The sequence below is a fragment of the Triticum dicoccoides genome, chromosome 2A (genome assembly GCF_002162155.2).
Source record: "Triticum dicoccoides isolate Atlit2015 ecotype Zavitan chromosome 2A, WEW_v2.0, whole genome shotgun sequence".
Lineage (NCBI taxonomy): Eukaryota > Viridiplantae > Streptophyta > Magnoliopsida > Poales > Poaceae > Triticum > Triticum dicoccoides.
This window is the reverse complement of record NC_041382.1, coordinates 622660281-622685590: the sequence shown is the minus strand read 5'-3', so window position 1 is coordinate 622685590 and position 25310 is coordinate 622660281. Positions and strand designations below refer to the sequence as shown.

Genomic DNA, 25310 nt, shown 5'->3' with positions numbered 1-25310 from the left:
CAGAAAACACACCAGCAATACGCACCACAAGATGAGCACGGCCATGGCACCACTCCTGTTCGCAGTGCTCGTGTTGCCGTTTGCAGCACCTGCCGCGGTGACGATGGCTAGAAGAAACTGCTCCAGCTACTGTGGTTATCCGTCGAACCCGCCGCCGCCTTATCCGTTTGGAGTAGGGCCTTCGTGCTCCATGCCTGGTTTCAATCTCACCTGTGATGCAGATAACGGCACTTACCTCCTGCTGGGCAGCCCAACCATGAAGGTGTCTTTTTATTCCAACGAATTCAACCACAACCTCCGCACCAGTATCTCGTACTTCGTGGAGATGATTGCCGGCGTCCGCGACTACTCCCTCCACTGGGAAGCTCCTGCCAGGCCCTTCGTCATATCTGGGTCGTCAGACATGTCGTTGTTTGTTGTTGGCTGTGGTGTGAAGGCCTCGCTGTTCATTGGCAACTCGGCCGTTGAGGTCGGGAGCTGCTTCGCCGTCTGCGCGGAAGCTCGAATCTTGGAGAAGGTACTCGCGGGTACTTGCAGTGGCCTCGGATGCTGTCTCATTGACATACAAGTGAACCTAAGGGCGTTCACCCTCAACATCTCGCGTATCAGCGATTCGGCGCGCTCGGAAGGAGTGCACGCCTTCATCAGCGGAGATAAGAACCGATTATTCAGTCCGATTGAAGCCTTAAGATCTATACTGCCAGTGCCAGTGCCAGACGAATACGAGTATTCCACTGTGAATACTGTACTGGATTGGTCTATTCCCTACCAGCCGAACTGTAAGCGCGCCATGCAGAACAAGGGCAGCTATGCATGCGTTAGTAAGGGCAGTGAGTGTCACGACTCGCCAATCGGTGGATACCTTTGCTATTGCCAGCGTGGAGAGGGCAACGCGTACGTCGACGGCGGCTGCGACAACCCGCCAGGTAATTTCTCCATCTATGTGACTATTAACTTTTATGTTGACCTTGGTTGGAGATTACAATAACAAGTTAGTAATAGCTCCTTTTGTGTTTGCGAGGAATGGTTAGACACTTAGACTGCTAGAATAAACATACCACGTCCTAGTTTCCAAGCTTTCAGAACCTAGTTAGCCTAAAAGTTTTTTGACTAGATCATGGCTTATGAATGTTCTCCAAGTTTATGTGTGGCTGTCCAGGCCAATGCTCACGCTATCCTAAGTTTCGTTGTGGCTGGCAAGTGGGCCAAATGTCCACAACCGTAGTACCCTTATCTCCGCATCCAAATCCATACAAACCGTGCACCAACGTAACATGTATTTTTTTTTTTTTGCGGGAACGTAACATGTAGATCAACATCACAAACAAGTTCACTGGACAAAGAAATATAGATAGATTCGAGGATAGATAGTTCATTCGACAGACTAATCGGACCCAAAATAGACAAATTTCACCTGATTAAACTAGATATACAAATAAATAAGACAATGCGGAAGGCGAGATCACCACTTATTGGCCGGACCCTTTCCCTTGCGGTCGGCGGCGCGGCGGTCCACCTTCTCCGTGTACATGTCCGCGGCGGGAGGGTCGTCGTCGTCGCCATCCGAGCTGATGGTGCCGCTCTCCGATGCAGAGGAGATGTAGCCCGCCAGACGGCGAATGCCGCAGCTCTACTGTCGGGCGTGGCGTGTCGCCTTCGCCTTGGAGCTCTCCTTCTCCCTCGTGAGGTGCTCCAAAGCCTCGAGCCCGAGGCGGAGCGCCTTCACATTCCTCCACCGGAGGAGCCTGACGTCAGTCACCACAGTGGTGAGCGAGCACCGCATCACCTCGCGGAGGAGCACCTCCTCCGGATCCACCGGCACGAAGCATGCAAACAGTCGGGACGAGCCGGGCTCCACCGCGGCCGCCGCTCGCTGCCGCTCACAAAGGAAGGCCTTCGCCTCCGACTCCAACATGCTCATGCACACCAGAGCCGCGTGCACAAGCATCCACGCTGCCCGGGCAGTGCCGGAGCCGGAGGAAAGGAGAGGGGTCTGCCCTGCCACGAATCTGGAGTGGGGCAGAGCGAGAAGGGCGAGCCCGACCCGCATTGCGAAGGCGCAATCTGGAGGAGCTGGTGGCGGAAGCCACTGAGCTCGAGCTTCTATCGGTGTCTAGCCGCGACCGCTTGATGGCGATGCGAAGTGCGAGCTCCTCATCACCGGGTGCATCACTACCGAGGTTGGAGTCCTCCTCCTTCACGAGGTCGTCCCAGTCCATGGGATTGGACTCGCTGTCAGACTCGTCGCCGAACTTGGCCATGTTGGAGGAGGCGGAGATATTCGGAGAAGACGAGTAGGGAGCGGAGGGGGCAAGTAGACTAAGAGCGACTAGGATTCGTCCGAGAGGATGGGGTTTTATGAGGACGGTGGTGGGGGCGGCACGGGCCATAATGGGCCAGGCCTATGTGACGGGCATTGCCCGGGTGCGTCCAGGAGTCCCCTATCCGTCTCAAATATGGACCGGATATGGAAATGTTGATCAGTCGGGATGTTTAGGCTAGATATGAACAGCCTGGTTGGGTGACGTTTTTTAATCCGGACAATGACAGAGCAGCCGTCCGAACATTTAGGACGGACATGGGTAACCCTATAGGCAACTGGCGCCACGGTGCCACCGTGACAACACTCAAGTTAGAAAAACATGGCAAAACTACGTGTGCCTCTGACAGATAGACAATATTCATGATAACATGCCTCTGGCAGATAGACAATATTCATGATAACATGTGAAATCATGTAGCGTGCATACATAATGAGCATACATTCGGTCTTCGTATAGTTAGAATACACACAAGACAATGCATACAACTAATTACACCGACAAATAGCAAAATCATACATGACCTATGCTATGTCTTAACAAGAAAAGAAAAAAAATGAAGCAATCGACAAACTATTACGATCATATCAACGCCAACCATCTCTTAACACCACAAGGACAATGAGTTTTTTCAACAACGCTTTCAAGAAGAAAACGATGCTCAAGAGCGCCGTCACCGGATCCCACCGCCAAATGCCAGATTCTAAGTTTTAACACTGAATAACAAGTCTAAGCATATCCGAGCAATGCCTTCAACAAGTCACGACACAAAAACATGGCCATTATCACGTATAACCAACTCGGGCCAGACCAAGAAATTTCATCCCAGAGCTCGAGATCGGGTATTTGAGAAGCACCACCAAATTAAAGTCAATCATGTGTCGTCGCTACAACTTTTCACAATCCTAACTACTACAAGCGTTGGGCTAGAAATCACACCATTGCCGATGCACCATCATATCCTCTACGTCAAGCCACCATTCATAGATTTCATCGCATCATCGAAGGAAAACTGTCCGCAGTGAGAGACGCCAAAAATCACAGTGGAGTCTCCTAGCTACATCCCACAACCTTGCTATAACACCCTCGATGCGACTATAGCTCCCACGTGTCGAGGCACGACTTAGAGACATAATTGCATTGAAGGCATATGTCGCAAGTTAGGCAATCTTCACAACATCTCATGTAATATGAATAATAAAGGGGAGAACATAGTTGGCTTACACTCGCCACGTCAATCAAGAACATAAATAACATTACATCATCCAAAACACTCATGGCCCGATTACGGCGCCAAAATAGAAGAGAACTCAACATGCGACACGGTCCCAATCACCCCCAACTGGGCACCATACTGATCGTCGGGAAATGAAACATAGTATCGCTGAGAGTCTTCGTTGAACTCCCACTTGAGCTCATACGCGTCTCCTGGAGCGGAATCACCTGGACCTGCATCTGGTATAGTGGGAATCTGTGAGCCACAGGGACTCAGCAATCTCGCACCCTCGCGATCAAGACTATTTAAGCTTATAGGAAGGGTAAGGCAAATATATGTGGAGCTGCATCAAGCGGCTAGCATATATGGTGGCTATTTTATTCGCAAAAGAGAGCGAGAAGAGGAGGCAAAGCGCGAGCGAGAAACTAGAGAGCAACCTGCGCAAACATTACTCCAACACCGTGTCCACTTCCCGGACTCCGCCGAGAAGAAGCCATCACGGTAACACACTCAGTTGATTTATTTTAATTAATTAAGGTTCAAGTTATCTACAATCGGACATTAACAAATTCCCATCTGCCCATAACCGCGGGCACGGCTTTCGAAAGTTCAATCCCTGCAGGGGAGTCCCAACTTAGCCCATGACAAGCTCTCATGGTCAACGAAGGAATAGACCTCCTCCCAAGACGTTCCGATCAGACTCGGTATCTCGGTAACTCAAGACACTTCGACAGGTTAAAACAAGACCAGCAACACCGCCCAAATGTGCCGACAAATCCCGATAGGAGCTGCACATATCTCGTTCTCAGGGCACACTCAGATGAGACTAGCTACGAGTAAAACCAACCCTCAAGTTTCCCCGAGGTGGCCCCGCAGGCAGCTCAGTTCGGACCAACACTCAGAGGGAGCACTGGCCCGGGGGGGTTTAAAATAAGATGACCCTCGGGCTCCGGTAACCCAAGGGAAAAAGAGGCTAGGTGGCGAATGGTAAAACTAAGGTTGGGCATTGCTGGAAAAGCTTTAAACAAGGCGAACTATCAAGGGGTTCCCATTATAACCCAACCGCGTAAGGAACGCAAAATCCGGGAACATAACACCGATATGACAGAAACTAGGGCGGCAAGAGTGGAACAAAACACTAGGCGAGAGGCCGAGCCTTCCACCCCTTACCAAGTATATAGATGCATTAAGATAACATAGCAATATACTGATATCCCAACAGGTAAATAAATGTTCCAACAAGGAACGGCTCCAATCCTCACCTGCAACTAGCAACGCTATAAGAGGGGCTGAGCAAAGCGGTAACATAGCCAATCAACGGTTTGCTAGGACATGGTGGGTTAGAGGTTCAACATGGCAATTGGGAGGCTGACAAGAAAAAGGTAGGCATCATAGCATTGGCATAGCAAGAGCGAGCAAACTAGCATAGCAAAGATAGTAGTGATTTCGAGGGTATGATCATCTTGCCTGCACAGTTGTCAGAGTTGACTGGATCCTCACAAGCAAACTCAATGGGCTCCTCGGTAGCGAACTTGTCTCCCAGCTCTACCCAAATAAGACAAACAAGCAACAAGGACACAATCAACCACGTGCAAGACCAAGCAATATGATGAAATGATGATATGCTATGCGGGATGCGATGCGGGATGTCAAATGCAAGATATGACAGGAAATGCATGAACCTGGCCTCAACTTGGAATTCCAAGGGTGCCACTGGAAAGATGAGATGAAATCTCTTGAAAACGATATAAAGAACGCCGGAATCGGAGTTACGGTTTGGAAATGGCAAGCGTTTCGAAAATGACACCGGTTTGCGATTTACAGCAAGTAGGCATCTAAATGCAATGAAATGAATATGCTACAGCACCCAAACATGACAATAAAATGCATGGCAGGGATGTACACAAGATGCTTAACAAAAGTCTAGCACTGGGCTACGGCCAATTCATCCATTATGAGGTTCAAACAAGCATGTCAAAAACGCAAATGCAAAACAGATTCCAGACTTAGTGAAATTAACACTTGTCTGAAATTTCAGATCACGAAGCCCTCTTCAGAGCAGCAAAACAACATGATACATGAACTGATTAAGACAAGTAAGAACATGGAATAGAGCTACTCAACAAGCTTAACAAAAGACCCGAAGTGACCTGGGGCCAAAAGGGTCCACAAAATATACTAACGGGCACACGAACATAGCTAAAACACAATCAGTTTTCAGACTTAGTGAAAACTGAGACATGCTGAAATATAACTCACGAAGGCATGTAAACAAGCTCGATGCACTCACTACGGTGCAAGTCATGGCAAGGCAAGCATACATACATTAAGAAGGCACAAAATGCTAGCTAGACATGGCAAGAACAATGGCATAGCATGCACGGATCAACTACAATAGCATCGGCAAAAACGCAAACAAGTTGACGATCTGCCCAGATTCACAACGAAGCAAAAGTAGAGCTCTATTGACTCAAGCTAGTATGCTCCATAATTGCAAACAAAGACATGTATGGATAGAGCATAACATGATTAACAAAAGTCCTTTACTGATCATCCTCAAAAGAGGCACGGATCACTAGGAAACAAGCTGAACATATGGCATCATGAACTAAATAATCCCAGACTTAGTGAAAACTAGTAAGTCCCTGAAAACAGAGTTACCGGGTGCCTCACTTTGCAAGCTTGCACAAGTCACCACACACATCCTAAAAATGCATGGGTTGCACTTCTGGAAAGAAGACAAAATCCCTAACAAAACATATGAAGAACTCACAAGCATATCATGCACACAATAATCATGGCAAAAATGACAAAAGTCTAAGATGAACTAGCAGATCTGACAATTAACTCACGAAGCCCTCTTCTAACAGCATTTCGGGCATCAAGATGAGCTCAAATGAAAATGATGCAATGGAATAAAATGATGAACTCGTCGAGGCGAACATTTTGAGATACTATATGCCCAAATCGGAGCTACGGATGCGGAGATACGGGCGGTCAAAGTAGGCATAAAAAATGATGGGAGAGGGGAAAAGTCAACCCTAGGGTTTCCTCAGATCCAGATCTGAACGGCATGCGGATCGAGGTTCGCCGGAAACACTGTTCACCGCCGGAAGTCGAGTCGCCGGAGCTTCGAGGGGAGGAGAGGTCGGCAGGTGAGGGAGTGGGCGGAGCGGCGGAGGTCGGCGCCGGAGTTGGGGCGCCGGCTCGCGGGTGCGCGTGTTGGCCCGACCTCGCATCGGCGAGGCATGCGATGCCGGCGTGCGGGGGAGCGGCGGCTGCCGGCGATGGAGCTCCGAGCGGGCGGCGGCGCGGTTCCACGGGCCGGGGAGGGCCGGCTATGGGCCCGAGCGAGCTCCCGACGGCGGTGGAAGGCGCGGCCACTCAGGCTGCGCCACGTGGCGGCGGTGAGAGGCGTCCGGACATGTCCGTCGGTGGGCGCTTTGTCCGGCAGCGCGCGGAGGAAGGAGAGACTAGGGTTAGGGGTGGATTGCACCGCGAATTTTTGGAGGGGGGTGTATATATAGGCATAGGGGGAGCTAGGAGAGTCCAAATGAGGTGCGGTTTTCGGCCACGCGATCGTGATCGAACGCTCTAGGACATGGAGCAGAGTTTGGTGGGTTTGGGCCAAATTGGAGGGTTGTTGGGCTGCAACACACACGAGGCCTTTTCGGTCCCTCGGTTAACCGTTGGAGTATCAAACGAAGTCCAAATGATACGAAACTTGACAGGCGGTCTACCGGTAGTAAACCAAGGCCGCTTGGCAAGTCTCGATCCAATCCGGAAATGTTTAAACCCCACACACGAAAGAAAGCTAGAAATGACCACCGGAGGAGAACGAAGCGCCGGAATGCAAAACGGACAACGGGGAAAATGCTCGAATGCATGAGATGAACACGTATGCAAATGCAATGCACCTGATGACATGATATGAGATGCATGACAAAGAAAACAACACACGGAGCCAAAGACCCGAACCCGAGAAATAAATAACTTAACGCCGGAAACGGCAAGAGTTGGAGTACAAATTGGGCAAGTTACATCCGGGGTGTTACACTTGCCAGTACGAGCGGTTGGCCAGTGTCAGCAGACTAGATCTGAAGGATAAATCCTCCCAAATCAAACACCTGACCGAGATGTTCGCCGATCTGATCGTATGCAGCCACCGGCAAGAAAGGGAGTGACAAGCCCCATTGGGAGGCTGCATGTGCCCCATCTAGCACGGTCCTGGCTAGGCCGAATATGACAGCCGCGCCACCACATAGAAGCATGAGACCTCCGACCAGCATGACAAGAAGTGGAGGCTGGGATGCAGGGCGCCAGGAGGGAGCTACGGACGACCAGAGAGGCAAGTGTTGGGGAACGTAGCAATTTCAAAATTTTCCTACGCACACGCAAGATCATTGTGATGCATCGCAACGAGAGGGGAGAGTGTTGTCCACGTACCCTCGTAGACCAAAACCGGAAGCGTTAGCACAACGCGGTTGATGTAGTCCTACGTCTTCACGATCCGACCGATCAAGTACCGAACGTACGGCACCTCCGAGTTCAGCACACGTTCAGCCCGATGATGTCCCTCGAACTCCGATCCAGCCGAGTGTTGAGAGAGAGTTTCGTCAGCACGATGGCGTGGTGACGATGTTGATGTTCTACTGACGCAGGGCTTCGCCTAAGCACCGCTACAGTAATATCGAGGTGGACTATGGTGAAGGGGGGCACCGCACACGACTAAAAGATCAAATTGATCAATTGTTGTGTCTTTGGGGTGCCCCCTGCCCCCGTATATAAAGGAGCAAGGGGGGGTGCGGCCGGCCAGGGAGGAGGCGCGCCAGGAGGAGTCCTACTCCCACCGGGAGTAGGACTCCCCCCCTTCCCTAGTTGGAATAGGATTCGGGAGGGGGAAAGAGAAGGGAGAGAAGGAAAAGGGGGGGGGGGACACCGCCCCCCTCTCCTTGTCCTATTCGGACTAGGGGAGAGGGGCGCGCGGCCTAGCCCTGGCCGCCTCTCCTCTTCTTCGTAAAGGCCCACTAAGGCCCATTTACCTCCCGGGGGGTTCCGGTAACCTCCCGGTACTCCGGTAAAATCACGATTTCACCCGGAACACTTCCGATATCCAAACATAGGCTTCTAATATATCAATCTTCATGTCTCGACCATTTAAAGACTCCTCGTCATGTCCGTGATCACATCCGGGACTCCGGACAACCTTCGGTACATCAAAACATATAAACTCATAATATAACTGTCATCGTAATGTTAAGCGTGCGGACCCTACGGGTTCGAGAACTATGTAGACATGACCGAGACACGTCTCCGGTCAATAGCCAATAGCGGAACCTGGATGCTCATATTGGCTCCTACATATTCTACGAAGATCTTTATCGGTCAAACCGCATAACAACATACGTTGTTCCCTTTGTCATCGGTATGTTACTTGCCCGAGATTCGATCGTAGGTATCTCAATACCTAGTTCAATCTCGTTACCGGCAAGTCTCTTTACTCGTTCTGTAATACATCATCCCGCAACTAACTCATTAGTTGCAATGCTTGCAAGGCTTAAGTGATGTGCATTACCGAGAGGGCCCAGAGATACCTCTTCGACAATCGGAGTGACAAATCCTAATCACGAAATACGCCAACCCAACAAGTACCTTCAGATACACCTATAGAGCACCTTTATAATCACCCAGTTACGTTGTGACGTTTGGTAGCACACAAAGTGTTCCTCCGATAAACGGGAGTTGCATAATCTCATAGTCATACGAACATGTATAAGTCATGAAGAAAGCAGTAGCAACAAACTAAACGATCATTGTGCTAAGCTAACGGAATGGGTCATGTCAATCACATCATTCTCCTAATGATGTGATCCAGTTAATCAAATGACAACACATGTCTATGGTTAGGAAACATAACCATCTTTGATCAACGAGCTAGTCAAGTGGAGGCATACTAGTGACACTCTGTTTGTCTATGTATTCACACATGTATTATGTTTCCGGTTAATACAATTCTAGCATGAATAATAAACATTTATCATGATATAAGGAAATAAATAATAGCTTTATTATTGCCTCTAGGGCATATTTCCTTCAGTCTCCCACTTGCACTAGAGTCAATAATCTAGTTCACATCGCCATGTGATTTAACATCAATAGTTCACATCACCATGTGATTAACACCCATAGTTTACATCGTCATGTGACCAACACCCAAAGGGTTTACTAGAGTCAATAATCTAGTTCACATTGATATGTGAATAACACCCAAAGAGTACTAAGGTGTGATCATGTTTTGCTTGTGAGAGAAGTTTAGTCAACGGGTCTGCCACATTCAGATCCGTAAGTATTTTGCAAATTTCTATGTCAACAATGCTCTGCGCGGAGCTACTCTAGCTAATTGCTCCCACTTTCAATATGTATCTAGACCGAGACTTAGAGTCATCTAGATTAGTGTCAAAACTTGCATTGACGTAACCCTTTACGACGAACCTTTTGTCACTTCCATAATCGAGAAACATATATACTTATTCCACTAAGGATAATTTTAACCGCTGTCCAGTGATCTACTCCTAGATCACCATTGTACTCCCTTGCTAAAAACAGTGTAGGATATACAATAGATCTGGTACATAGCATGGCATACTTTATAGAACCTATGGCTGAGGCATAGGGAATGACTTTCATTCTCTTTCTATCTTCTGTCGTGGTCGGGCTTTGAGTCTTACTCAATCTCACACCTTGTAACACTAGCAAGAACTCTTTCTTTGACTGTTCCATTTTGAACTACTTCAAAATCTTGTCAAGGTATGTACTCATTGAAAATAACTTATCAAGCGTCTTGATCTATCTCTATAGATCTTGATGCTCAATGTGTAAGCAGCTTCATCGAGGTCTTTCTTTGAAAAACTCCTTTCAAACACTCCTTTATGCTTTGCAGAATAATTCTACATTATCTCTGATCAACAATATGTCATTCACATATACTTATCAGAAATGTTGTAGTGCTCCCACTCACTTTCCTGTAAATACAGGCTTCACCGCAAGTCTGTATAAAACTATATGCTTTGATCGACTTATCAAAGCGTATATTTCAACTCCGAGATGATTGCACCAGTCTATAGATGGATCGCTGGAGCTTGCATATTTTGTTAGCACCTTTAGGATTGACAAAACTTTCTTGTTGCATCATATACAACTCTTCTTTAATAAATCCATTAACGCATGTAGTTTTGTTAATCCATTTGCCAGATTTCATAAAATGTGGCAATTGCTAACATGATTCAAACAGACTTAAGCATAGATACGAGTGAGAGACTCTCATCATAGTCAACACCTTGAACTTGTCGAAAACCTTTTGTGACAATTCTAGCTTTGTAGATAGTAACACTACTATCAGCGTCCGTCTTCCTCTTGAAGATCAATTTAATCTCAATGGCTCGCCGATCTTTGGGCAAGTCGATCAAAGTCCATACTTTTTTCTTAGACATGGATCTCATCTTAGATTTCATGGCCTCAAGCCATTTCGCGGAATCTGGGCTCATCATCGCTTTCTCGTAGTTCGTAGGTTCGTCATGGTCAAGTAATATGACCTCCAGAATAGGATTACCGTACCACTCTGGTGCGGATCTCACTCTGGTTTACCTATGAGGTTCGGTAGTAACTTGATCTGAAGTTACATGATCGTCATCATTAGCTTCATCACTATTTGGTGTAGTAGTCACAGGAACAGATTTCTGTGATGAACTACTTTCCAATAAGAGAGAAGGTACAGTTACCTCATCAAGTTCTACTTTCCTCCCACTCACTTCTTTCGAGAGAAACTCCTTCTCTAGAAAGGATCCATTCTCGGCAATGAATATCTTGCCTTCGGATATGTGATAGAAGGTGTACCCAACATTTTCTTTTGGGTATCCTATGAAGATGCACTTCTCCTACTTGGGCTTGAGCTTATCAAGATGAAACTTTTTCATATAAGCATTGCAACCCCAAATTTAAGAAACGACGGCTTAGGTTTCTTGCCAAACCATAGTTCACACGGTGTCATTTCAACGGATTTAGATGGTGCCCTATTTAACGTGAATGTAGCTGTCTCTAATGCATAATCCCAAAATGATAGTGGTAAATTGGTAAGAGACATCATAGATCGCACCATATCTAGTAAAGTATGGTTACGACGTTCGGACACACCATTACACTGTGGTGTTCCGGGTGGCGTGAGTAGTGAAACTATTTCACATTGTTTTAACTGAAGGCCAAACTCGTAACTCAAATATTTTACTTCTGCGATCATATCGTAGAAACTTTTTATTTTTGTTACGATGATTCTCCACTTCACTCTGCTATTCTTTAAAATTTTCAAATGTTTCAGACTTGTGTTTATCAAGTAGATATACTCATATCTGCTCAAATCATCTGTGAAGATCAGAAAATAATGATACCTGCCGTGAGCCTCAATATTCATCGGACCACATACATCAGTATGTATGATTTCCAACAAATCTGTTACTCGCTCCATTGTTCCGGAGAACGGAGTCTTAGTCATCTTGCCCATGAGGCATGGTTCGCAAGCATCAACTGATTCATAATCAAGTGATTCCAAAAGCCCATCAGCATGGATTTTCTTCATGCGCTTTACACCAATATGACCTAAACGGCAGCGCCACAAATAAGTTGCACTATCATTATTAACTTTGCATCTTTTGGCTTCAATATTATGAAAATGTGTATCACCACGATCGAGATCCAACAAACCATTTTCATTGGGTGTATGACCATAGAAGGTTTTATTCATGTAAATAGAACAACAATTATTCTCTAACGTAAATGAATGACCATATTGCAATAAACATGATCAAATCATATTCATGCTCAACGAAACACCAAATAACACTTATTTAGGTTCAACACTAATCCCGAAAGTATAGGAAGTGTGCGATGATGATCATATCAATCTTGGAACTACTTCCAACACACATCGTCACTTCACCCTTAACTAGTGTTTGTTCATTCTGCAACTCCCGTTTCGAGTTACTAATCTTAGCAACTAAACCAGTATCAAATGCCGAGGGGTTGCTATAAACACTAGTAAAGTACACATCAATAACATGTATATCCAATATACCTTTGTTCACTTTGCCATCCTTATCCGCCAAATACTTGGGGCAGTCCTCTTCCAGTGACCAGTCCCTTTGCAGTAGAAGCACTTAGTCTCAAGTTTAGGTCCAGACTTGGGCTTCTTCACTTGAGCAGCAACTTGCTTGCCGTTCTTCTTGAAGTTCCCCTTCTTCCCTTTGCCATTTTCTTGAAACTACTGGTCTTGTTTACCATCAACACCTGATGTTTTTCTTGATTTCTACCTTCATCAATTTTAGCATCACGAAGAGCTTGGGAATCATTTCCGTTATCCCTTGCATATTATAGTTCATCACGAAGTTCTACTAACTTGGTGATGGTGACTAGAGAATTCTTTCAATCACTATTTTATCTGGAAGATTAACTCCCACTTGATTCAAGCAATTGTAGTACCCAGACAATCTGAGCACATGCTCACTACTTGAGCTGTTCTCCTCCATCTTTTAGCTATAGAACTTGTTGGAGACTTCATATCTCTCAACTCGGGTATTTGCTTGAAATATTAACTTCAACTCCTGGAACATCTCATATGGTCCATGACGTTCAAAACGTCTTTGAAGTCCCGATTCTAAGCTGTTTAAGCATGGTGCACTAAACTATCAAGTAGTCATCATATTGAGCTAGCCAAACATTCATAACATCTGCATCTGCTCCTGTAATAGGTTTGTCACCTAGCGGTGCATCAAGGACATGAAGCAATGAGGATAAACCTCAGATCATGGATCCAATCCGTATCATTGCTACTAACATCTTTCGACTTAGTTTTCTCTAGGAACACATATAAAACATAGGGAAGCAACAACGCGAGCTATTGATCTATAACATAGATATGCTAATACTACCAGGACTAAGTTCATGATAAATTAAAGTTCAATTAATCATATTACTTAAGAACTCCCACTTAGATAGACATCCCTCTTATCATCTACGTGATCATGTGATCCAAATCAACTAAACCATAACCGATCATAACATGAAATGGAGTAGTTTTCAATGGTGAACATCACTATGTTGATCATATCTACTATATGATTCATGCTCGACCTTTCGGTCTCAGTGTTCCGAGGCCATATCTGCATATGCTAGGCTCGTCAAGTTTAACCTGAGTATTCTGCGTGTGCAAAACTGGCTTGCATCCGTTGTAGATGGACGTATAGCTTATCACACCCGATCATCACGTGGTGTCTGGGCACGACAAACTTTGGCAACGGTGCATACTCAGGGAGAACACTTTTATCTTGAAATTTAGTGAGAGTTCATCTTATAATGCTACCGTCAATCAAAGCAAGATAAGATGCATAAAAAATAAACATCACATGCAATCAATATAAGTGATATGATATGGCCATCATCATCTTGTGCTTGTGATCTCCATCTCCTAAGCACCGTCATGATCACCATCGTCACCGGCGCGACACCTTGATCTCCATCATAGCATCGTTGTCGTCTCGCCAATCTTATGCTTCCACGACTATCGCTACCGCTTAGTGATAAAGTAAAGCATTACAGGGCGATTGCATTGCATACAATAAAGCAACAACCATATGGCTCCTGCCAGTTGCCGATAACTCGGTTACAAAACATGATCATCTCATACAATAAAATTTAGCATCATGTCTTGACCATATCACATCACAACATGCCCTGCAAAAACAAGTTAGACGTCCTCTACTTTGTTGTTGCAAGTTTTACGTGGCTGCTACGGGCTTAGCAAGAACCGTTCTTACCTACGCATCAAAACCACAACGATAGTTTGTCAAGTTGGTGTTGTTTTAACCTTCGCAAGGACCGGGCGTAGCCACACTTGGTTCAACTAAAGTTGGAGAAACTGACACCCGCCAGCCACCTTTGTGCAAAGCACGTCGGTAGAACCAGTCTCGCGTAAGGTACGCGTAATGTCGGTCCGGGCCGCTTCATCCAACAATACCGCCGAACCAAAGTATGACATGCTGGTAAGCAGTATGACTTATATCACCCACAACTCACTTATGTTCTACTCGTGCATATGATATCTACGCATAAAACTTGGCTCTGATACCATTGTTGGGGAACGTAGTAATTTCAAAATTTTCCTACGCACACGCAAGATCATGGTGATGCATCGCAACGAGAGGGGAGAGTGTTGTCCACGTACCCTCGTAGACCGAAAGCGAAAGCGTTAGCACAACGTGGTTGATGTAGTCGTACGTCTTCACGATCCGACCGATCAAGTACCGAACGTACGACACCTGAGTTCAGCACATGTTCAGCCCGATGACGTCCCTCGAACTCCGATCCAGCCGAGTGTTGATGGAGAGTTTCGTCAGCATGACGGCATGGTGACGATGTTGATGTTCTACCGATGCAAGGCTTCGCCTAAGCACCGCTACAGTAATATTGAGGTGGACTATGGTGGAGGGGGCACCGCACACGGCTAAAAGATCAACTTGATCAATTATTGTGTCTTTGGGGTGCCCCCTGCCCCCGTATATAAAGGAGCAAGGGGAGGTGCGGCCGGCCAGGGAGGAGGCGCGCCAGGAGGAGTCCTACTCCCACCGGTAGTAGGAATCCCCCCCTTTCCTAGTTGGAATAGGATTCGGGAGGGGGAAAGAGAAGGGAGAGAAGGAAAAGGGGGGCCGCCGCCCCCTCTCCTTGTCCTATTCGGACTAGGGGGGAGGGGCGCGCGGCCCAGCCCTGGCCACCTCTCCTCTTCTTCGTAAAGGCCCACTAAGGCCCATTTACCTCCCGGGGGGTTCCGGTAACCTCCCAGTACTCCGGTAAAATCCCGATTTCACCCGGAACACTTCCGATATCCAAACATAGACTTCCAATATATCAATCTTCATGTCTCGACCATTTAGAGACTCCTCGTCATGTCCGTGATCATATCCGGGACTCCGAACAACCTTCGGTACATCAAAACATATAAACTCATAATATAACTGTCATCATAACGTTAAGCGTGCAGACCCTACGGGTTCAAGAACTATGTAGACATGACCGAGACACGTCTCCGGTCAATATCCAATAGCGGAACCTGAATGCTCATATTGGCTCCTACATATTCCACAGAGATCTTTATCGGTCAAACCGCATAACAACATACGTTGTTCCCTTTGTCATCGGTATGTTACTTGCCCGAGATTCAATCGTCGGTATCTCAATACCTAGTTCAATCTCGTTACCGGCAAGTATCTTTACTCATTCTGTAATACATCATCCCGCAACTAACTCATTAGTTGTAATGCTTGCAAGGCTTAAGTGATGTGCAGTACCGAGAGGGCCCAGAGATACCTCTCCGACAATCGGAGTGACAAATCCTAATCTTGAAATACGCCAACCCAACAAGTACCTTCGGAGACACCTGTAGAGCACCTTTATAATCACCCAGTTACGTTGTGATGTTTGGTAGCACACAAAGTGTTCCTCTGGTAAACGGGAGTTGCATAATCTTATAGTCATAGGAACATGTATAAGTCATGAAGAAAGCAGTAGCAACAAACTAAACGATCACTGTGCTAAGCTAACGGAATGGGTCAAGTCAATCACATCATTCTCCTAGTGATGTGATCCCGTTAATCAAATGAAAACTCATGTCTATGGTTAGGAAACATAACCATCTTTGATCAACGAGCTAGTCAAGTAGAGGCATACTAGTGACACTCTGTTTGTCTATGTATTCACACATGTATTATGTTTCCGGTTAATACAATTCTAGCATGAATATTAAACATTTATCATGATATAAGGAAATAAATAATAACTTTATTATTGCCTCTAGGGCATATTTCCTTCAGCAAGAACCATGACAAACCTTACGGGAGTGGTGGGGGTGGAGAGACGTGTGACGCCAACAAGGTGAAAAGCCCCACTGCCACTTTTCTCTGAGGTTGCCGGCATGGACCGTGGAGGCGGCGGTGGCGGAGAAGTTGTTCCTCACACCTACATAAGAAAAATGCTACATCCACGTATGGTTTGTGGAGATTATACAGAGGCTTTCAAAATTAAATAAATCATCACCCCTGAATTTCACTAAGTGGCTCCCCCTCCCTTTTTCTTCTCCAAGAAGAGCTCTCCACATCATCCTGGCCATTGGGCCCGTAGATGTACCTTTACTTCTTACATAATGTCAACAGAAAGACGAGTCATTTTTGACAAAAAGGTAAACTTTTTCGTCAAAGACAAGTTGTTTTTCACATAAAAAGGTGTCGTGAGAACTCAAGGGCGGAGTTTGACTCACATCGTTTGGGTTCACTACAAGAAAATTGCCTGTTTGAATGCTATGATTTGGACCATCATGGCACACTTTACATATATTAGCATGGTGTGTTTTGGGGGAAATGATAACTGGGGAACGTTCCCTAGTTAGGAGGTCCCAGAGAACGCACGCACAACCAATGGATCCAGATCATGCGGATGGCAGAAAATTTTAAAAAATGCTAGCACTTTTCGCATTATATGGCAGTTTTCAATTCCAATCATGGTAATTTATGTAAAATTGTCTTGCAACTTTATTTCAAATTTCATGGCAATTCGAGTGTTTGTTTGGAAAGTGCTCCTAGGGAACACCCCAGACCTTGCAGACCTTTTTTGTGATGATGGGGGATATATATTTGTTAGCATGGTGCTAATTGCTAAAGAAATTCTTTCATAGCCAGGTGCATATGCATCCCCTTAGGCCTATACAGCTCTTTGCCTGGTAGAGATTCATTACTTATAAAGTTACAAACAACTCGCTATAAAAAGAATGCCATTCCATATAAAATATTCTACTTAACCCAGTGTTTAATTTCTTGGCGGTTGCTAGAAGCTTATCCTGTAGTAGGGGCTACAAAATGAGCTTCCTCCTCTACAGACCGACCACAAACTTGTTTCCGAAATGGAGGAGAGAATAGAGTCCATTACAAGTACATCGAACACACAACATAATAATTACTCTCGTAAAATTATTGACCCCAATTTTTTAGCTCCCACGATGACCTAAAGGTTGGTCTCGGTCGAGAATTCGAGATGCATGGTGGCAAGCAAGATTGTCGGTGGAGTGCTTTTAAGCCTGATGACTCATGTTTCGTTCATTTCAAATTGTCCATGAGACAAGCATGACGAGGAAGGTATTGGCTTGTTAGTTTACGTGTGTCGTGAGGCAGGTACTTGCCCATGAAGCCTCAACCAAGTCCATCGAGAGCCAAGTAGAAGTGTCCAACTCAAAGATGTGAAAATTTGCAATGAGAAAGGACCAAAGCCTTAGAGTGTAGTTGCATTTGAAGAAGAGGTAGGACCCACATTATTGCACCCTCTTGCAAAGTGGGAAAAGACTGCAATTAGGCCACCCATGCTTGGCTAATCTATCAGTGGTCCAAATTTTATCTTGAAGAGACAACCAAGCAAATAACTTGACTTTTGGAGGGGCCCAAGCCTTCCAAACCATTTGGTCCATGGGTGAGTGCACCATCCCTAGGAATTGCACCTTGTAGGGGGAGACCGCCCAGTAGTGCCCAGTAACCATATATTTTCACATAATGTCATCCTCTGTGTGCTCATAAAGATGCACCTCATGCAAGAGCATTCAAAGGGTGAAAAATCGCGTGATATGCTCAATGGAAATGGTGGTGGAGGGTTTGATCTTGAGAATCCACACGTTGTGCTTGAGGGACTCCCACACCATCCAATTCATAGTCGTTCCATTATGCTTGTATCATCTGACCGTTTTGCACCTGTGTGAACCCTGCATCACTCCTCTGGTCCTGCTCGCCTCGTAGCACAACACACCCACTTCTCCTCCTCGGCTCGCCTATCGCAGTTGGCACCCCCCGATCTTGCATAACCGGAGGAAGCGAGGAATGTTGGTGATTGATTCACAACAACCCTTCCTCCCGTTCTAGCACTGACACTCCCACTGACGAGCGACCTCACAACATGGCATTCTCGTCAGCAAACAAACTTGCAACACCACGCTAGAGCCTTGCAACATTGAAGCTCCCGCTCATTGATTCACTCGATGAGCGGACCTCACAAAACCCCATTGGTCGTCAGTCAGCCTCGCCGCTCCCATCGATGAGCGGCCCTTGGCAACAACACTGGTCGACAACCACGTTCACGGTTGCATGAGCACCACATCCGTAGTCACACCACCCTTGCAGCAATATGGCTTGCTCACACCGTTTGGCCTAGCAACCATTGGGCTTCGCAGCATCGTTGAAGCACGCCATCACCACACCATGGAAGCAACAGGGTCGTTTCCGCAACATGTTGCACGCCTCGCACACATCACCATGATCGTTCGAAGCATGTCGTCGTCGTGGCTTTGCAACAGCGTCGAAGCATTGCTGGGCCAAGGATGCAAACCAGGCCATCGTTGCGCCATGCCTTGTAGCATTGTTGCCATCGTTTGAGTAGTCAGGCCATCATCGCAGTGGTGCTGACAACACTGTTGTCACATCTTGTAGCACTATCTTCGGTGACGAGCTCTACAATACGGATGGGGCGGCTTGTATCAACTCGATTGAGAATGACGGGTAGGTCCGCAACACCGGCATGGGTCATGGTGGCCAGCCTGCAGCACCAATGCACCCGGGTGGCCTTCGCAACAATGGTGGTGCAAGGTTGTCGCAACCGCATCCCAGCAGCCTCGCTGCTCCACTTCTCACGGCATCATCGGATGTGTCACAACACACATGAAATTAATTCCTTTCAACGGGTTGTAGACTCTTGTATAATTAGAGGTGTAGGTTACATAGTTTGACAAGTCTTGGCTATTGTTTCCGGAGGTTTAGAGGCTAACATGTTTTTACTAGGTTAACCTAACTGTTCTTAAATTTATTGCTAGGCAAGTTAAATTGGTATGGGTTCACCAAAATCAAATATAATCTCTCTTGCAATTGCTCAAAAAATGTTAGAGAGCAAACATGGTCTTGGAAGTAGCTTTTCAGAGGATTTTTACTTCCTTGCAGAGTGGGTTTGGCCCGAAATTTGCAAGAGCACCAAGGTGCAAGGGCACGCATTTTCCTAGTCTTAGTCTTAGGCATTTGATTATTATAGGTTGGGGCCCATCCATGCAGGCTTTTCGCAACTTTTGTCAAAGATGCATGCGTCATGCACCCCGTGTCTTATGCCTTCCTTTGATCATTTAATTTCAATATACTATATCTTTTGAACCGGAAGTGAAAATTATATTGTGTTCACACATTTGTGTTGGTCGTGATGAAAACTTTCGAACAAGATCAATCTTGAAATTTTTGACAATAAAAAAAGGTCCAAGTTTCAAATATTGAAACTTGATAATCGTAACATCAAGTTTTATCAAGTTTCATATGTTTTCTGGGTTTTAGGTTTCTGGGCTTAGGATTAGGGATTAGGGTTTACGGTTTAGAGTTTTCAGTTGAAGTTTTAGTTTTGAAACTTGCTAAATTTATCATTGTTCCTGTCAAGTGTTAGTAGTTGAAACTTGCCTAGACACCTGATTTTCCCCGTGATCCACAAAGTTGTTAAATTTCGCACGAGGGCACACCAAGTTTTAAGTTTGATTCTGAAACTTGCGACTTTGTCATTCGCTCGTACCAAGTTTGAGCAGTTAAAACTTCACAAAGTTTTAAAAACTCATCAAAACATATTCAAAATGTATTTTCTTTGAAAGCCCTCGTCACAAGAAACGAATATACAAATGAAATGTAATTTTCACTTTTGGTTTTAAAAGATACAATAGATTTAAATTTAAAAGTCAAAAGAAAAAAATATGGAGCGTGAGATTTGTGGAGCTGCGAAAAGTTGCACAAATGGACCCCATGTAAGACAATTAAAGGCTAAAATCCGTGTAAAGAGCAAATCGATTTCGAATCATGAGGCAATTCGACGTCTCCAAATTTGCGTGCCCCGCACCTTTGGTGCCACAAATCCTCTTACTATGTTTGATGGATCGTCTATTTAATTACACTATTATGTTTGAATGCCTATTTTGTATAGATATCATTTTCTCTAACATTTAGCATGATGTTTTCCCCCTGCAACAGGTTATGAGTCCATCCGGTCGAGAACAGATTGTCCCACATCGTGCGCTAACGTGAGCACCCCGTTTCCCTTTGGAACAGAGCTAGGATGCTTTGCAAAACCCCACATGTACCTCAAATGTAATCCAACGAGCTATCTTCCTGTCCTTCAGTTGACCGATCGAACGATCATCAGTGACATATCAATAGATGATGGTATCTTTCACGTTCATGAGACATCCAAGGAGCCAGACGACTTCCCAGATAGTTCAGACCCTGTGCTCTATGCCTTATCAGAACAACGAGGTGTGGTGACGTGGGCTATCGATAGTATGACATGCAAGAACGCAAAGCTGGACAAAAGCGACTATAGATGCTTCACCGCCCATAGTGACTGCATTGATGTTACTGAAGACAGAACGACGAAACATGTTGGTTACCGGTGCAAGTGCTCTTCGGGTTTTGAAGGGAATCCTTATGTCCAAGATGGATGCAGAGGTATTATTAATTTCTTGACAATACCTATTTTTTGTTTTATTAATAAATCTACTTCCCCCGATCCATATTACTTGTCACAGCTTTAGTGCAACTTTGCACTAAAGCTGTGACAAGTAATATGGACCGCTGGTAGTAGTAGAGTTGCGGGCGCAATTCACGGGACTATATTCATTGTTTATTATCTTATGATTTCTCTAGAACAACATGGACGTCATTCCCTGGTCCAATGCAGACAATGAGACCTAGACTGTGTAGGTACGAGGTTTTACGGCTTAGGGTTCATCTCCCCCTCTATACGAGGGGAGATGGGGTGTTTTTAAGGAGAGATCTTATAAGTTTGGATTAACCATCAAGATCCTCTCAGGATCCTATGAGATCTCAATCTGCTAGCCATGATCGTCGCCCAAAGCAATTAGCAGTTACAAATGTTGGAGCGGGAACTACGCCTATTCAAAACTCAATCAATGGGCTCTTTTGCGTCTATTGTCCCCTCCATGGCCATCTTCGGCCCAACTGCCTAACTGAATCAAGCGTAGATCATGCAAGAGATGGGGCCACATAGCCCGGGACTGCTTCTCTTCTAGGCTGCCTAACCCGAGCCCAATCATCTGGCCCACTACTCAAGTTGCTCAGGCTCAAACGATTGCGAGGCAAGCCACCACTGTTGGCACGACTATGACTAATCAGCCGGTCATTGCCTCTGCCACCCAAGGAAACAAAAGGAGTCGCCTCAATTCTGCCTCCAGCGTGGGTATGTGCCATTACACCCCTTCCACTGTTTCCATAGCTCAAAGATTGTGTGAGGCTGCATTGAACCACAGAGCACAATCCCCACCTCTCCATTCATCCGCCTTCTCCTCGTCGGCATCAGCCATGGCGTCTTTTCCCTTCGACCCCAGTCTGTTCATCATGCAGGCCACCATTGCATCAATGTCGCGGGGAGGCCGGCCCGGGTCCGCATTCTGGCGGGATCGGTCCTGACAGTGCATGAGGAATGGGCTATTTCCACCATAGTCCCGATGCCCAATCTACCAGTCTAGTTCGCCACCATCAGAGAGGTACTATTAGATTTTCTAACTGAGGTAAAACATTTGGGGTTTACTGAAATCTCTCCATGCCCACTTGGTCAAGCCTATGTGAAGCTCACTAGTGTTTTTGATAGAGATTAACTAGTCAGAAACAGCCCGCATCAATTTACGGATGTTCATGTGATTTTTGAGAAGCACAATCTATGTATGAACTGGAGGAGACTAGAACTTAGCAAAGAGGTGTGGATATTACTGTGTAGATTCCCACTAGATCGACACAGTATTCATGAGATTAACAATGCAGTCTGCACATTTGGCAAATTCGTTATGTGGGACAGGAACAAAAGCACCAGGGCAAATCTCATGGTTAAGATCAAAGTGGAAGAACTTAGAGACATACCAGCCAGTATTGCCATTGGGGAAGGAGATGAGACAACTACACTTATTGTGCCAGTAGTGATTTTACAGGATAAAATACTTGGCAGAGAGGCCCCTGATGAAGACCCAGTTCCTATGTATGGTAATCCTCATCCCATTCTTGCCCAAGCCAACTTCCACCAGAACCAACACAATCACTTCATGGGACCTCTCCAACACCATGAGAAAGAGGACACTGGAGCACCTGTTCAACATCATAACCTGGATTTTTAGCTAGCTCTCAATGATAATGCTGACATGGGAGATGAGATGGATGATGTCATAGGATGGGGACACTGGGTAATGCCTGCTGAGCAAGAGTTAGTAGACCAAGAATTACATGCTCGTGAGTTCATTAATCTGAATGAATTGATTGAACCCATGGAGGAAGATCAAGGTCAGCCAGGAGAAGAGAGGGCCAGATGGGGGCTAACAGCAATATTACTGGCTCTATGGAACCTCCCAATCACAGTGTTGAAACTGCTACTTCTGCTATTTGGCCCTTAGCACCAAATGAACCAATCATACCAGATTTGAATGCTGAAGTTGGGCCAATTGACCCACTTTCACCTTTGGGGCCCATATTGGCCCAAGCTGCTCCATCTATGGAAAGGCGTGATGATGGCCTGCCAATTGGGACTGATCTGGAAGATCTCAACCTCACAGCTATTCTGAACAATCCCACAACTGTGCATACTTGCTTCTCGGTGGACCCAATGCAGTTGGAGATCTTTGTTGCTCCTAGACTCACAAACCCACCTAAGGTTGAAGCTACAATAGAATAGGACAAGTTGACAGTGGAAACAGATACTCTGGAGGAACAATATCTGCAAATTCTGGTAGATAACATGAACAAGGGTAATTCAATCCCACCAGCTCTGTCTGAGCCTCCACAAACACACATGCTTTAGGAGGGAATACTTCTTGCAGATCCAGTCATAATGATTGTTAATCCCATGGCTTTTACTGAAGGTGAATCCTCCTCAGATGACACTGCTCCACCTGGATTTCATGTACCCATGTTCATGCCTAATAGTACTATTTCCATAGGGGCAAATCTCACAACTGACATCGAAAACCATGGGAACGAGGACAATGTTGTGGATAAGCATATAGGCAAAGAAGGTGCTATGATCTGGGCACAACACTTTGCACCTAAGGAAAACAACAAAGAAGTTATTTAGGTACTAGTAGATTGGGTTAATTTCCTATCTGTTACATTGCTTTCCCCTGATAAATTTGACTGGGCCAAAAAAAGCATCACATCTAAAGTCTGGGAGATCATCACACAAAACAAGGAAAATGAGATTTGCATTCCTTTTGCCTTACCAGAATCTTGCCCGGTTAGTCATAGCCTGACTCATAATATGGTTGTCTCTCAGGATCACCAAAACACTCCTACCTCTGTGGGAGGATCTTAGGAGATCTCTGCCTCTTCCACCTCAACTATGCATCATAACATAAAGAGAACGGAAAAGGGACCACTGGTGGAAACAGAGGTAAGGAGAAGTTGCAGACTTCAAAAAATAAATAAAGGTTATAAGAAATTTGTCTGCTTGGACAAAGAATGAATGGCCTGTCATTCTTTTCCACCACCTTTACCTGCTAAGATTGTTAAGAATTTTAATACATCTTATTTCAAGGTCAATGCTCAAGATACAGCTGAGGAGAAGCTCTCCATCAAACACAAGAAAACCAAGGTAGCAACAAAGTAAAGGAAGGAAGCAACAAAGCCAAGGAAGGGCCCACTAGAGCAAAGAGCCTCAACTAGAATTAGCACTTATCTATCTATCAACATGTATGATATGTACTAGATATTTGGTACCACGGAGAATTATGTATCTTTTGTGTATGACTGGGCACGGATCTATGAGATTGCAGTGGGGACTAAGTGTCATCCCCAAACTCAGTTTGTTATGATGATATGGATTGGACTATGCTTTATATCCATGTTTATTACTGTCTCTGGTGCCTTTGAATTGTTCAGGTGGTTCCTGTTGCTACTACAGTACCAGATTGTTATCACATACTCTCACCAATCATGTTTATATCATGGCTAGGAATTGGAATATATTGAACTGGAATATTAGGGGTATCAATGACCCTAAGAAATTCGATGCTCTATCTAACAAAATTGCAGAAACAGATTGCTCAATCATCTGCCTACAAGAAACCAAAAGAGATCAGTTTGATACCTCCTACATCATAAAATTATGTCTTAGAAGTATTTCAAAGTTTGAATTTCTGCCCTCTAATGGTGCATCTGGGGGCTCCTGATTGCATGGAATGATCAACTTTTCTCTCGCCAGAAATTCCATCAGAATGATTTCTCTTTTTATATCAAATTCATTTGCAAACTCTCTAGGACCGCATGGACCCTTACCAATATTTATGGGCCTTGGCAGGAAGAGGCTAGAGTTGAATTCCTCAATTGGTTCCAACACTTTCAGGTGGTGATGATGAAAATTGGCTTGTTTTGGGGGACTTTAATTATATCAGATATCCCCACAACATAAACAAAGAGAATGCATAAATGACATGTTATTGTTCAATGAAGCTATAAGCAATCAAGCACTGGTTGAGATCCCCCTTAAAGGTAGAAACTTCACCTGGAGTAACATGCAAGAGGCTCCTATTTTGGAGAAACTAGACTGGTGCTTCACCTCAGAAGCATGGACTTTCTCTTTCCCTTCCACCATGGCCATCCCCCTTGCCAAAACCACCTCTGATCACA

General features: G+C 45.4%; 1 protein-coding gene across 1 annotated transcript; it reads left to right on the top strand.

Annotated features, from left to right (window-relative positions):
- Positions 1-24438, top strand: LOC119355819 (wall-associated receptor kinase 2-like). The gene is made up of 3 exons (XM_037622701.1): positions 1-926; positions 20658-21131; positions 24220-24438. The coding sequence occupies exons 1-3, from the start codon at positions 32-34 to the stop codon at positions 24240-24242; spliced, it is 1392 nt and encodes a 463-aa protein (XP_037478598.1). The 5' UTR covers positions 1-31; the 3' UTR covers positions 24243-24438.
- The last annotated feature ends 872 nt before the right edge of the window (positions 24439-25310 follow it).

What these genes read in the sequence shown, in the direction of transcription:
- LOC119355819 (XM_037622701.1), top strand. Translation starts at nt 32, where the DNA reads ATGAGCACGGCCATGGCACCACTCCTGTTCGCAGTGCTCGTGTTGCCG. An exon ending in CGGCTGCGACAACCCGCCAG is followed by an intron (nt 927 to 20,657) that starts GTAATTTCTCCA and finishes CCCCTGCAACAG; the next exon opens with GTTATGAGTCCATCCGGTCG. An exon ending in TGTCCAAGATGGATGCAGAG is followed by an intron (nt 21,132 to 24,219) that starts GTATTATTAATT and finishes TCTTATTTCAAG; the next exon opens with GTCAATGCTCAAGATACAGC.